Source organism: Ochlerotatus camptorhynchus, unplaced genomic scaffold, assembly GCF_037179485.1.
Source record: "Ochlerotatus camptorhynchus isolate MF236.1 unplaced genomic scaffold, CSIRO-AGI_Acam_v1.1 ptg000611l, whole genome shotgun sequence".
Classification (NCBI taxonomy): domain Eukaryota; kingdom Metazoa; phylum Arthropoda; class Insecta; order Diptera; family Culicidae; genus Ochlerotatus; species Ochlerotatus camptorhynchus.
Genome location: NW_027041091.1, coordinates 74,264 through 89,838, shown reverse-complemented (window position 1 = coordinate 89,838; position 15,575 = coordinate 74,264). Strand labels below are relative to the sequence as shown.

General features: G+C 38.7%; 1 protein-coding gene across 1 annotated transcript; it reads right to left on the bottom strand.

Annotated features, from left to right (window-relative positions):
• Positions 1-7,762: 7,762 nt before the first annotated feature.
• On the bottom strand, positions 7,763-12,776 carry LOC135714109 (coiled-coil domain-containing protein 85C-A-like). The gene is made up of 4 exons (XM_065237381.1): positions 12,683-12,776; positions 12,246-12,466; positions 11,902-12,168; positions 7,763-9,156 (listed from the first exon to the last, which is right to left on the bottom strand). The coding sequence occupies exons 1-4, from the start codon at positions 12,774-12,776 to the stop codon at positions 8,731-8,733; spliced, it is 1,008 nt and encodes a 335-aa protein (XP_065093453.1). The 3' UTR covers positions 7,763-8,730.
• Between the last annotated feature and the right edge of the window lie 2,799 nt (positions 12,777-15,575).

The following is a 15,575-nucleotide window of genomic DNA, read 5'->3' as shown; positions in this document are numbered from 1 at the left end:
AAAATAAATGCAACGCACCTACGTTTTTTTGCTGACTACATTGTGTTTGGCAACAAGCACAAAGAAAGTCAAAAATAACATGTAGTAAAAAATTGCTATGCATGGTATTTTCAACAAAGACTGCATTCAGTTTTACTATGAAATTTTCTCGGGGTTTGTGCCCTGGCTTTTGAAGATTTTACTATGTAATAGTTGTTTATACTATTCTGCTTTACCTGCTCTGTGATGATTTTTGGTTTTCAATTAAACTCTGGATTTTATAGCACGCTCACTTTATTTATCATTCTTACACATAAAGACTATACTCCTACAAGTTAGACCGTATTCCTAACCTAACCCAGATAAACAAAAACGGACACTCGCACCGCACTCTAATCGATCAGCATAAAATTATCACTGCTTTTTCCATGCCAGATTGAAAATCTCTCGTTCATTCCACACGCCGATACAGCTTCTTTGTTCCGGTACATTTCACAGACATTTGTTTCCTAACTCTCGATCAACGAAATGATGCTGCTTCTTGCCGTGGTGGATAGCTTTATACTTCTTACTGTAATATACGAATAAAAACAGATGATTTTGAAATGAAAAGTACAAATTTTCTACATCCTTACCTTGCAATTCCAAGTTTGATTTATTCTGCGGATTTATTTTCACCTCAAACCTCGCAAAATAGCGTTACAACGACGTGAGAAAATAAAGCAAAGTGAAAACATCGATTTTTTGTTGTTAACAAATGGCTTCCATCAAAACATTCGGATGTATAAATAATACCATGAATATGGTATTTACAACCGCAACATATTATCAGCAAAAAACTGTCGGTGCGAAGCTTTCTATTTTACTACCAATGCGATTGAAAACAATCGAAGAAAATGGTTCGTGTCCACAGTCGCATGCCGCATGGTAGATCAAACATTTTAACGATTACTATTAGCCGAAAATCTCAACTACGGTTAATGGTTAAAAATACTATATAATTTCTTGCTAGTGCACGGTACTTTCTACTGAAATGCGCTAAATACAATAAGAATTGTCGTAATTTCAACTATTTTATGACATGGTTAAAATAAACATAGTTTTCTTGCATTAATTACTACACAATTATGCTCAGTGTGCAGTTCACGTTCGCTGCTACAAACTCAGTGTGACAGTTACTTTTACTCAGTTGTACGGCTGGTTTCACAGTCAAACACAGACTTGAAACTGAGTAAGATTTCACTAATTTTCGATAAGAGTGTGGTTAGTGAGTATGAACTTCACTTAATATTGAGTAAAAGTTTTAGAGGATTTATCCCCCTGTGTAAACAGTCATCCATATATTTATTTGGAAAAAAAAATCCACCACCCCTACATTAGGTGATTCGTGGTTCATGAATAGTCTCAGGGAGTAACATGTATTCTTAGTTAACCAACTTTTTCATAATTGAGTTAAATCCGTGAGTGCCCGGCTGTTTAATCTGACTCATATTCTCAAAACCCAAGGTCACTCATAGACTGAATACAATTGCACTCGATTTTCCTCATATTGAAGTAGATTTTTGAGGAAAATCGTGGAACATTTACTCAGTCTTTGAGTAACCTATATTTTTGAGCTTCTTCACGGCCAACCAGAACGACTCAGTGACTGAATTTAATTGACTCAGAGCATTTTCTTTCCATACGAAATTGACTCATATTTGGGAAAACCTGCCGAAATTCATAGCTAATGATTAACTGAAGGTTTTCCCAAACATGAGTAAATTTCGTATGGAAAGAAAATGCTCTGCACGGTTCGAAAAAAGTTCCCAAAAAATAGGTTCTTTCACTCATCTCGGCACTATAGTGCAGGAACCCAAAAGTAGGTAAAGCGGGTCAAAGTAATTTTTATTTACTTGTGTACAATTCGTATGGAATTTTTCACTAGCTTTCAATCCAAAAGTAAGTTAGTTGTACCCAACAGTAAATATGTTAATATGATAATATTCAACGTTGGGTTCCCACACTTTACTACCCCTGTTGGGTGGTTTTGCTCCTCCGTTTTTGACAACATTAGAAGGAGAAAAGGAGACAAACTAATATGAGGTAAATTGTCAATTAAATTCAGTCGCTGAGTTGTTCTGGTTAGCCATGTGCAACTCAAATTTGAGCCGTTGGTATTTCAACATGAATTCAAGAACCTCACGCTATATAACGCCTTTTGAAAATGAAGAAATGTTTCGAGCGCATACACTGAAAACGAATCTAACTCAGAAAGAGAATTTTTAAATAGTACACGGTGAATGAGAATAACCCAAATTTGAGTTTAGTTAACTCATAAATCAGATAAAGTGCAGAAACTTCTTTTCCTTTATTTAACGTCGGTCTCTGTTCCGCAATCTAGTGCCAATCACCGACGGACATCGATTGCCATCCATTGACGGCAGTCGAATGTGCAGGAAGGCAGCTTCCACACCTGCGTAGGATATCGCACCCATTCAAACACACATATGGGCCGGGACTAACGGCTTTACTTCCTTTCCGAAGGAAGACGTGACTAGAGATTTTTATGCCTCAGAAAAATCCCACCGACCTCGGCTGGGATTGAACCCAGACCTATTGGAGTGTTAGAAAGCAAACACGCTTATCACTACACCACCGGCGCCGACTAAAGTGCAGAAACTCAACGATGATTAAATTTGCCAAATGTTTTTCCAAGTTTGTCCAGGAACAAATTCCCGAATGTGAGAAAAGTAAAGATTGTATTCACTAAGTCTATTGGTACTAATCCTAGAATGAGTAAAATTTTCGTCAATTTTTCTTATTTTCCGGTAGATTTGTGTGGGTTTCCACAGAAAAACATGACGCAAATCGCTGAGTTCCTGCACTTTTGGCGATTATGAGTATACTAAACTAAAATTTGGGTCGTTATCATTCGCCGTGTAGTTTACTCATGTTCTGAATTACCCGAGGGGGGCGATTATATCTACGATGCAGGGAAAATTGTGTTTTGCTGTGGTTCAGCATTGCCAGATTGTTTTGAAGCTTATCGGTATCAAAGGTATTGAAAAAATCGGTATTTATCGGTATTAACTATTTATTTAATTTTATATTTTTGCCGTTTTCGAAAGCGAGAATTTTAACGCTTGTTACGACTGGAATTTGAGGGGAATGGCTTTGTTTGACAGCTTTCTCAGTCTTAAAACACTCTTTTATTTTTTAATTTTAATTTTAAAATTATCGTTGTCCTCAAGTGGTGATCAAAATTGTGACCAAGCAGTGTTTTTTTTTTTTCAATTAAAAACACACTTAGAGATTACCGTCATTTCGGTAAAAAATTATCGAATGTTGGTAAAAAAAAATACCGCAAAATCTGTAATATTATTCATTTACCGATTATCATTAAAACACGTCGCTGAGTGTGTATCATTAAATGAAACCAAAATATGAAAAATCAGCCACAACAACGACTAAACTATTGACAATAACGAAAAACAATATTTTCCCTTAAAAAAAGCCACAACCTATGACCGAAATGTCGAACAGATTACATCGTAGTCGTTGCAGTGTTTTAAGACTGAGAAAGCCGTTAATCAAAGCAAAATTTTAGCTTTTGAACAATGATCGCAAAATTCCGGAAGAAAACTCCGGGGAATGTTTGAATTAGCTTCTGAATGGAGCTGAAAAACACATCCAGAGAAAAACGAAAGAAGCTCTCCTGGATGAAGCTCGAGAAAAGCTTTAAAAACCTCCGGGAAGCTTTCAAGACACGAATTGAGAAACTTGTGGCGAAAATTTAAATAAACTATCGGAAAAAATCGGATATCACGTCCAAAGGAAGCCAGAAAAGTTTCGAAAACCGGAAGTAAATTTCCAGAAGTAGCCATTTCCAGGGAAAGCCAGAAGAAGCTCGGAAAAACCTTCCAATAGAAGTTGAACAAAAAAAAAACCTTTGGTCAAACTTCCAGAAGAAGACGAAAGAAATTTCTGGGAGAATTATTTTTGTTGAAAAGACGAAATAAACTTCCTGGAGACGCTGGCAGAAACTTCCTTAGGTAGATTGGAAGAAACATCTGAAGAAAGTCGGAAGCCAGAGCGCATACGGAACAGTCAAAAGAAACAAGGACATCATTCCGGACGAAAGAGATTCCTGGGGGATTTTCTAATGATCCAGAAAATTTTCCTGATATTCAAAAAACATTCCTGAAGACTTTGAAATTTCCCTGAAGTTTTCGGAACATTCGTGAAATGCACTTACGACTATTCCATAATTCCTCGAAATTCCTTAAAATTTCTTGTAATTTTCCTGAAATTATGGGCTGTTTTGGAGTTCTTTGGTCATCATCGAAGTGCTCGGAACTTCCCATAAATTGATCAAAATAAGACTGCCGGAATATCTCTAATCATCTTAGAAGTTCTCTGGACTTTATTGAAGATTACGAAATCTCTTAAGTGCTCTCACATTTTTTTTTTTTTGAATTTATTGTAACATCAGCATTGAAGTTCTCTGATAGTCTCGAGTTTTTAAAGTAATCGACACTGCCATTAAAAAGGATAGAACTTTCCATAAAATGATTTAACAATGATCTAATGTACACTTCCCTTACGTTTCCCAAATTTGCATGGACATTGTTGAAGTTCTCGGAAATCGCCTGAGTTTCTCGGAACTTTTTTTTATAATTTCAGCAACTTTATTGAAATTTATTGATCTGTCCTGATGTTCTCTGAGCTTCATAAAAGTTCCTGAAAACCATTAAATTTCCCTGAAGTTCTTTGGACTTGTAAAGTTTCCAAAATCTTTATGATGTTTCCTTAAGTTCACTGGAGTTCGCAGGACTTTTTTGAAATTTCCGGGTTTTCGAATTTTAACAAAAGTTAATAAAACTGTCTTTAATTTATCGAAACTTACACAAAAGTCTGTACTTTTCTGCTGTTTCAGAATTTCTTAAATGTGCCTGCAGCTAGTGTGGTTCCGCAATAAAAATCTGATAACATCCTTGAAGCTCCGGAAAAGATAAAAAAAAAAAACTGGCGGGAGAAGATGAAAGAATCATTGGAGCGAATACTGAAGAAGCTTTCAAAGTAAGGTGGAAGAAAATTCCAGGGAAAGTTGGATGAAACTTCATGAAGTTTAAAAATAAATAAAAACTTTCGGAAGTTAAATAATGTTTAAAAAAATATTTCTCGATTCCCCAGCAATTACCGGAAAGAGCCATCGACTATATCTCGATTGATGGGTAGCCAAAAACGGTGAGGAAATGCGAAGATTAGTGGAAAGAGTATCAAGCATAAGGCATCTTTAGATATGATTGTTTAGAATTTAGAAGGCTAAAAAAATATGAGGTATTCAAAAAAATACAAGTCTCTCACAAAAATTTTCTCCGAAATTCGAGCGCGGGCAGGCAATAATAATTTTGATTATTAAAAAAAACGGTATAAATCGGTATAAAATCTTAAAAATCATTATTCTGGGGAACCTTATCTGTATATCGGTATCTAGTTTGAAAATCGATATAAATACCGATAAATCGGTATATCTGGCAACGCTGCTGTGGTTAGCTGCGCGCACGCTGAATAGATATGAAGAAGATTGTTGACGATTTTGAAGATTTCCTGCAAAAATATGATGCACGATGCAAATAGATGCGACAAATCAAAGAAGATTTTTCGAAGATGGATTCGCTAGTGTGAGATTTGTTGAGCATCTAGAATTGAGATTTAGACGTGTCGCCCCCTCGGAATTACCTACGCTTTTAGAAATTTATCCATATGGATGAATAACAGTTACTCATTACCGAGTAAAAGTAAATCTCTCTCTGTGTTACGTGCGGTGTAGCACTGGTATACACGGTAAGAAAAAAATACTCACAATTAAGTTTAAAAAAAAAACTCACCGTTGGGTTCTATCATTTAAGGTCTACCGTTGAGTGAATCAGAAAAGTGGCGATGGGTCAAATTTACTCATCTATTGAGTAATAATAGATGAACTCAAATTTAAGTTAATTTTCTGTTAATCATCGTTTAGCTCAAAACGTAGTATTTGTCATTATTGATTGAATTAGTACTTTCCGTAGTTGTTTAAAATGTACATGTTAGTAAATTGTATTGCGTAAAGTAATTTACGAAGAATATCCTGAAATATTTATCGATGCATTTCGTTTAACTAAAACACGCTGCGATTTAAAGTTAAAAAGCACTCAATTTTCAGTTAATAGTACTCAACCGTTATGTTTTCACAATTGGGTACTTTAAACTTAATTTTGGATGAAAATCATTGCAACCTGCACTGCCATCGACGCTGTCATTTGTTTGTGCTCCATCGCCTCCGTTCCTGCTCAATTAGTCCTCGCATTAGTCTTCGTTAGTGTTTGGTACATATCCCGCATAAACATAAGAAACGCCTAACCACTGAATTGGTGGATATCATCCCAACTCTAGTTGGCTGTAGCTACACCGTAAATCGACCATTGGCGTTGACGGCACCGTCGAAAAATTTGCTCTTTCAGCAAATATAGACAGTTTCTTATAGAAATTTTCGGTGGAGTGAAAGGATAGTACAAAGTCCGCCATGTTTCACGCACAGTCTGACGTTTGCTTATGGATTTTCTCATAGGAGTAAAGAGCTACAGAGTCGCCGTCAACGCCAATTGCGTTCAACTCAAATTTGAGTCCCTTAAACTCCAATTCACAAAACCGCCAGTCACTCATAAGTGAACCCTACACGACAGTTTGTATTGACAATAATCGTATTGTCAATACATTTTATATTGACGTCAATACATCGGTATTGACAATATTTCTGTATTCACATCATCAATATTATTGTCAATACTTGTAAGTATTGACAATATTTCTTACCGTGTGGGGTTCGCTATAGACTGAGCCTATTTTCCAAAAATTTCCTCAAATATCTGCACGCGAATGAGAATAACTCAGTGACTGTGTCAAGTTTGACTCAAAATATGCGAAAGTGTACTTACTCAGTTACTGAGTAAAATTTTCCTCACTGTTCCGGGAAAAACTGCTTGAATATGAGGAAAATCGACTAAAATTTTACTCAGTCTAGGATTTTCAGCATAGTTGTCTCATTCGTTTAAACAGCAAGCTGAGAACAACGCTATTGAAGATTTTTCTCTCCATGGGCTCTTATGTATGCGACAAAATAGTTTTGGTATTTTTCACAACATTCTCTGAACAAAGTAAGAAACTTTTCGTGTACACGGCCAATGAAATCAACCCAAAATATAGTTCAATTTACTCATAGACCGCAAAAAGTGCCGAAACTCAACGCTGAGTAAATTTTCCTGAGTTTTTCCAAGTTTTTCCAGGAAAAATTCCCGAATATGAGAAAAGTAAAGATTAGATTAACTCAGTCTATTGTTACTACGTCTAAATTGAACAAAATTTTCCAATGTGTAACTCTTCTTCGCCAATAATGCTACTGGGAATGTTATGCCATACAGGGCAGTTTTCCTCATTTTCAAGAAATGTTTCCTTTAAAATCGAGAAAAAAAATTGACTCATTCATTGAGTAACCCCACTTTTTGCAATTTTGAGTCAAATTCGATTCAATTTTTAGACTGTAGACTAAGTAAAAAAATTCTCAATTTTCCTCATAGTCACGCAGAGATTTAAGGAAAATCGAAGAAAGTTTTAATCTGTTTTGCGAATTTGACTAAGAGGAAATTTAAGCCGAATCAACGGTCGTGTATGATGCGTTGCAACTGAACTCGAATAGAAATAATTATATCTAAACTTGTATAGTGATCACGGTCGCTTTCTTTCCAATAACAAAATGAATCAATTAAGAATAACAACCTTTTAATAATGATAAAAATTATGTATATAAAAACAACCTCTAACAAGAAATCCTAGGATACACAGATACATAGCGCTGAAATATTGTCCGATTTTCTTCCTGCTGCTGCATTATAAAACCTACCCAAGTTATTACTTGCCGCTCACATTTCTACAAAAGTAAATCTCGACAGATTTCTCAAGGTATTAGTGTTTCTTTACATAAGGCCCCCCCAAACATCATTTTATACATTCACAAAAATAACCCCGAGCAATTACAAATCGCCTTGAAAAGCATAATCGCTGAAAAAGAACTAGTTTATTCATCTTCTTCATCTTCTCCTTCTGCATCCTTAATTCCCGCTTCTTCCCCCTAATTACACTTCTCCCCGTCCTGTGGATCCGGGTATAAATATAACGATAAACGATGATAAATACTTTGTTAACTTTAATTGAATAGGTTATGTTCTCCTGTATAGTAGTAGTAAACTGCCCTTTCCCGCGCGAGGTTTCAGAAACCTCTTTAAAGTCCACATACAAACGCACATTTCGATCCGCTCCTTTTTTGGGGATAAGATGTTTTTTACTTCTATTATTTTGCGTTATGTCTACTTTTTGCTGTGCACTGTTTGAAGTGTTCTGTACAATCCTTTTCAATAATGTCTGCCCTCGTTTACTCTTTTGAGAAGAGGCGCGCGACCGCCAGCCCGATCTGTGGCAATAGCTCTTTTTTTTCTATTTTCTGAAGCATCATTATAATTAATTTGTACATCATCGTAGTAGGTAGAAGAGGAAGAAGTGTGCAAGAGTAAACCTTAAAGCCGTCCGTCACCCGGTTCGGCCACACACACAAAAAAAAGCCTCCATGTGCTCTTGTTGTTGATGTTTTTTTTATCGTTGGGCTTCCAGCGCCAGCGGGATGGAATTCCGCCGAGTCATGCTAATCCTTCTCGCTCGATACTGGACTGGCGAGCATCAGACGTGCTGATCGATTCCTGTGTTGGGGGCATCCTCCAGCTTTCGCCACACCACATTGCACATCTCGCGGACCAGAGCTTTTTCGCCATCGTCTAGCTGATGGTCGGTTGGTATGTTGGGGCCAATTCGTTCCCGTTCGAGCTGTTCGCGTACTTCAAGCACCTGAAGTGCCCGGACGACGGCTTCCGGTCGGCCGGATATGGGGTCTGAATTGGAGGACGGTGGTGGCAGTGGGGGTGGCGGTTGTACATTGGCAACCGGCTTGTTGTTCGTTACCGGAGGTCCCGTTCCGTTGCTGGGGCCGATTGGTTGGACGTTTTTGAGGATGGCGCATCGTTCCTCTTCCAGCTGTCGTATTCGAGATTCTAGTGACCGGACGTACTGCAGGGTTTGGTCACTCAGCGCGGAGCGCAGGTTGAGTTCCTGAAATGGTGGATAAGGGGAATATTGAATTGAATTAGAATTATTGTTAGAGAAGTTTTCACGTGCAAAACAATTGAAATTATTTTTATCAGTGCTATTAATTGAACTTTAGGTAGGTTCTATTATTATTTTTTAAGTGTATCAATCCACCTACAGGTTTTGAGTGATCCAAGAAATCAATGCACAGTGGTCCAGAAGGCCGAATTTCCAGAAGAAAAAAATAAAAAGTGTGTGTAAGAATAAGTTTAATCAATTTGGTGTCTACGGAGAAGCTCTTAGATGAAAGAAGGCGTATCTTTTGAAGGAGTCGTCCATAAATTATGCTCATTGCGACGCAACTTGAAAATTCTAACTTTTTTGACTGACGATTTTCGATATTTAAATGTTCTACAAAATTGTAGAAATCATCATTTCCACAAACTTAGCTGAAGACGCACATTTGCTTTACTTCCCTTCAGATTTGATCAGAGATTTTATGGCTCAGAAAATCCCGGCGGCGCCGACTGGGATTGAACCCAGGCCTGCTGGGGTGAGAGGTAATCACGCTTACCACTACCCCACCGGCGTTATGTGTTTACTCGTCTTGGCTGTCTATTGCTGGTGGTGTGGTGGTGTGACTGCTTCTTACCCCAATGGGTCTGGGTTCAATTCCTACCGAGGTCGGTGGAATTTTTCTGAGGCATACAAAACTCTGGCCAAGTCGGAAGGGAAGTTGTACGAGACGCAATCAACTAGTCCCGAGCGAGTCGACCTATTTCCAGCGTAGCAACATCCATTGACGACCACTGATGAAGAACATCGAATATGACTAATCAAAATTAGACGAGTTACGCGGAATAAAGATGAGTATACGATTAGACAGAGAAAAGGCTAGTAATTTCCCACTAACCCAACCTATATAAGCTAGGGAAATTAACATTCTGGAGCTTTTTGCTTATAAAAACTCGCTCAAATATACTTGGTAAAGAAAACTACAGTAAACGTTAAACTAATTGTCCCGAGTAAAAAAGTGTTCCGAGAATAAACGGTGTTGAATGTTTCGATAAAAATTAAGTGTTTCGATTTGCGCGAGAGAAAACCAAATCTCCCTTCATCTATCCGGGAAACAGTTACCTATCGAAAAAATATAGTCCACTTATCATCGTTCCCAACAGAAGTAAGGCCATTGGTCCCGCCCAATGTGTGTGGTGATGGGTGCGATATCCTACGCAGGTCGGTGATTGACACTAGATTGCGGAACAGAGACCGTCGCTAAATAAATTAATTAAGAAGAAGAAGAAGAAGAAGAAGAAGAAGAAGAAGAAGATCTATGGCTATAAAAGGGTGATCCGCGGATACTTAAGGCATTGATTGAGTTGCGAGTTGAAGGATTCAGTTATATACCATGCAGATTTCAAAAGTAATGAAGGTTGTGCTTAACGGTTTTCTCCGACACATTCCGGTGACAAGATGCAAAGCTTTCATTAATGTTTGCTAGAAATTGCTAAGATAGACTGATAATCTGATAACTTATCATTAGGTTTATACTTAGGTAACAGGTCACAATAAATATTGATGCTATTAAAGTGATGAAATAGATTGCGCATTTCACACCAAACTGGACTGATAAGCGCGTTTTCAGATATGTAATAATAAATATGAAGAAAGTTCGACTGTCCGTCTAATCGTTTTGGTGTCTTCGGAAGACAATAATTGCTCCGAAGACACCAAAACGAATTGACGAAAACGTGCACTTTTATGACACTCAGTGTTCGGAAAAGCTCAATAACTCAAATCTCATGCGTGAGTTTATTCGCCTAAGAGTGGGAATTAATTTTCCACCAGAAAAGCTCAAAACTACCACTCACTCATCTGCTCATATCTCAAAAACTATTTGTCCAAATCATTTGCCTTTGGAAACATATCTAGTAGAAGAGTTTTCCAAAGTGTGGTGAAAATTTGAGCCCAAAATATTAAGAAATAAAAAATCCCGCTCATGGTGAAATCAGGCAATTTTTTTACAATTTGTATACCTGCCGGTAAACAGTCTTTCTACTGTAGTTACTTTAACAAAAACAAAATGTGAGTACACCTATAAGAATCTACATTAAAAAACCTTCAAATTGACGTTCTAAGATCACGAATAGCTTATTTGGTTGTGGAGTAATCTCTTCTGAAAGATGACATTTTTTAAAAATCTCGAAAATCCAGGGTTGTAGCCGAGAGGGATCTAGGCACTTCAGAGCTAAATCAAAAAAGGCGTTTGCTCCGAATGAGAAAATAAGCGTTTTGGCTAAGTTTGGCTCAAATCAATGACATCGACCACAGGTGGTGTACCCACTTGAGTTGGAATGACTCATATTTTACTCTATTTATCATTCTCGCTCACCTTAAACCATATTACCGAAAGTACGGAAAAACCACAATTTTTCCACGAAACCTTCCAGTCAGGTATTAAGGGAAAGTTTACCGAATTTTTGTTCCGACACTTTTTTATTTTTCTTAAGTATTGGGGAAAATTATCAAAAATCCAAGAAAATCAGTTTTTTTTCCATAGATTCCTGGGAAAATTTACATGTAAAAATAGTTTTGCTATCTCATCATGAAGAAAAAATGGATTTTCAGCAAAACCGAAAAGTCGATGTTTTGTGGTTTTTTGAGTCCAACTTCATGCCATGATGAAGTATAAAAAATGTTTTTACACGTGAATTTTCTTTGAAAAATTAGAAAAAATGTGATTTTAGGATAAATGTGATATCCACTCACCGTCAATCCATTCCTTCCGAACTGCCCTCCTCCGAGCTGGTGAATATTCTCGTCGGCATTCGTACTGGAGCTGCTTCCGTCTCCGTCGTCCCGGAGAGGAACAGCATTCGTCGTCGTACTGCCGGGCGCGGCTCCACAGCTACCGCACACCCCCGCCGGTCGATTGGTATTCGATCGTTCCTCGTCCAGATAGAGGCACAGTTCCTTCAGTTCCAGATTATCCCGGATCAGTTCCTGTTGCTTGTCGTCCAGCTGCCGCAGTTTGGTCTAAAAGAAGGAAAATGATCGCATTGAAAAATTGAGCTCACGTTACTCAAAAAAAAAAAAAAAGATATGCCACACACCTGATAGGCGGACACCTCCTGCCGCATCACGCTGGCAGTGTACCGACCGAACCTCTGCCATTCGCGTGCCAACTTCCGTCCCTTCTGCCGATCGTCGTCCAAGAAGCAGCATAGATCTCGCAGCTCCTGGTTGTCATCACTCAGCCGCTGGTTAGCCTCTTTCAGCGCTCGCAACTCGGCGAGGAGGTTCTGGAAGATGAAGAGGGTAAAGGGAAATTTCTCTTAGTAAATTAGTCATGGCACGCACGGTCAGCTGAGGAATAAGGGGTAATTAGTCAATGTCTCGTTTAGACGATAAGCAGATATTGCAACACTGGGTGGAGGGGGAGGGGGAGGTGCTGGTTGAGGTCGGTGCGATTTATTCCGGAGCATAAATCGTGCATATTTCCTCGGATGAAAAGGTTGTACAGGTATTTGAGATACGGAAAAGACATTACCCAGTCGCTCTCCCTCTCTCAGTCCGAAGGGGTTGAGTGTAGAAGTCGTGAACGGGTAGTTACCCTCGCATACGATGTAGGTGGGTGCATTCATACAATTAATGATAGTGCTAGAACTAATTAATAGTACGTGTTGCAAGATAAATCAGTATTTATGCTTTTTTTGTTTCCTGAACACATCAACTGGGGTTGCCGCCACGACCGGCGTGGCGAAAGAAAAATAACAAAGGCGTGTTCAGTGGAGACCTATGCCTGTTTTCAATTGTCAATATATGCCTTTTTAATAGAAACTAAGCGATCGTTTCAACCTCTGGTGGTGAATACGAGAACGTCAAAAAGAGTGTTGTGAGCAGAATTTTTTGCAGTGAGACATAGGAATAGGCCTTTTTAATGCATCATCAACGTAGAGTGCACCACGCGAGTTCGAGAGGAAATGTCAACCAAACTGTTTGTTTACATCAGAATAAGGATTTTTCACAACGGGATTTTAAACTTTTTTTTATTAAACATCTTGCCAATTTCCATCAGTAATTGTCTTATTTTACGATTTTCCACAGATTTGAACTGATTTGTACCTCAACTATTCACGTACAAGAAATCCGGAAGATCATAACCACTAAGGCATTATTCAAATTTTCCATTTTTCTTAACAAAAATATTCCTGAACACCAGCAGGATCCTTACAGAAACGATACAGAATTAAATTTTTCAACTGTAGATCAAGTTTTGGAGCAACTCAGATGAATCAATTTATCAGGAATAGTGAAAAAGTGTTCCGCTTCCTATGTCTAACGGTGGAAATTTCTGCTCACAGCACGCTTTTAGAAGTTCTTTTATTCACCACCAGAGGCTAAATCGATCATTTAGTTTCTATTAAAAAGGCGTATAGGCTCTTTTCAACATCGCGTTAGAAGGTGTGATCAGAAGAGCTGGGATAGACACGAGTGGCACGATATTCAGGAAGTCCATCCAGCTCCTTGGTTTCGCCGATGACATTGACATTATGGCACGGAACTTTGAGATGATGGCGGAAACGTACATCAGACTGAAGGCTGAAGCTAGACGGATTGGACTTGCCATCAACGCATCAAAGACAAAATATATGAAAGCAAGAGGTTCTAGGGAAGACAATGTTAGCCTCCCACCCCGAGTTCAGATTGACGGTGACGAAATCGAGGTGGTCGATGAGTTCGTGTATTTGGGCTCACTGGTGACCGCCGAAAATGATACCAGCAGAGAAATTCAAAGACGCATTATGGCAGGGAATCGTGCCTACTTTGGACTCCGGAGGACGCTCCGGTCGAATAAAATTCGCCGCCGCACGAAGTTGACTGTCTACAAGACGCTGATTAGACCGGTGGTCCTTTACGGCCACGAGACCTGGACTATGCTCGTGGAGGACCAACGCGCCCTTGGTGTTTTCGAACGGAAGGTGTTGCGTACCATCTACGGTGGAGTGCAGATGGATGACGGAACGTGGAGGAGGCGAATGAACCACGAATTGCACCAGCTGCTGGGAGAACCATCCATCGTCCACATTGCAAAAATTGGGCGACTACGGTGGGCTGGGCACGTCGTAAGAATGCCGCACGATGACCCAGTGAAAATGGTTCTAGAAAGCGACCCAACAGGAACAAGAAGAAGAGGCGCGCAGCGGGCAAGGTGGATCGACCAAGTAGAAGGTGACCTGCGGACCCTTCGCAGACTACGAGGCTGGCGAACTGTGGCCATGGATCGAGTAGAGTGGAGACGACTTCTTCGGACAGCAGAGGACAACAAGGCCTTAGCCTGATTGGTAAGGTAAGGTAAGGTAAGGTAAGTATAGGCTCTTTTCATGCAGCATCAATGTAGAGAGCGCTAGCCGATTTTGAGAGGAAATGTCATCCAATCCATTTGTTAACATCATAATGACGATTTTCAAAACTCTAAATAATGTACATTTTATAGTACAACTTGCAAATTTCCATCGGGAGTGGTCTTATTTTTCGTTTATCTACAGATCTTAACTGATTTGCAGCTAAAATAACCACACATTAAAAATCCGGAAGATCATAACCGATGAAACAATTTTATAAATCTTAATTTTTCTCATCAAAAATGATGATGATTTCATGCACCTGCGGTGGATAAATTTATCAGGAAAGCTGAAAATATTTTCCTCTTCCAATGCTTCACGGTGAAAATTTCGACCCTCATCACTCTTTTGAGGGTTACGCTATTCACCGCCAAAGGCTGAAACAATCGCTTAGTTTCTATAGGCCTTTTTAATAGAAACTAAACGATCGATTCAACCTCTGGTGGTGAATAGGAGAACGTCAAAAAGAGTGTTGAGCATAAATTTTTGCCTTGAGACATAGGAAGTGGAACACTTTTTTACTTTTCCTGATAAATTGATTCATCTGAGATGCTGCAAAACTTAATGAACAGTTGAAAAATTTAATTCTGTCACGTTTTGGAGAAGATCCTGCTGGTGTTCAGGAATATTTTTATTGAGAAAAATGAAAAATTAGAAAAGTGCCTTAGTGGTTATGATCTTCCGGATTTCTTGTGTGTGAATAGTTAAGGTGCAAATCAGTTCAGATTTGTGGAAAATCTTACAATAAGACAATTGCCGATGGAAATTGGCAAGATTGTGAATGAAAAATGCTGTTATTTGTGTTGGGGAAAATACTTATTCTGATGTAAACAAACGGTTTAGTTGACGTTTCTTCTCGAACTCGCGTGGCGCACTCTACATTGGTGGTGCATTAAAAAGGCGTATTGAATTCGCCTATCGGAACACTTTTTCACTTTTCCTGATAAATTGATTCATCTGAGATGCACCAAAACTTGACCTACAGTTGAAAATTTTTTTGAAAGGATCCAGCTGGTGTTTAGGAATATTTTTGTTGAA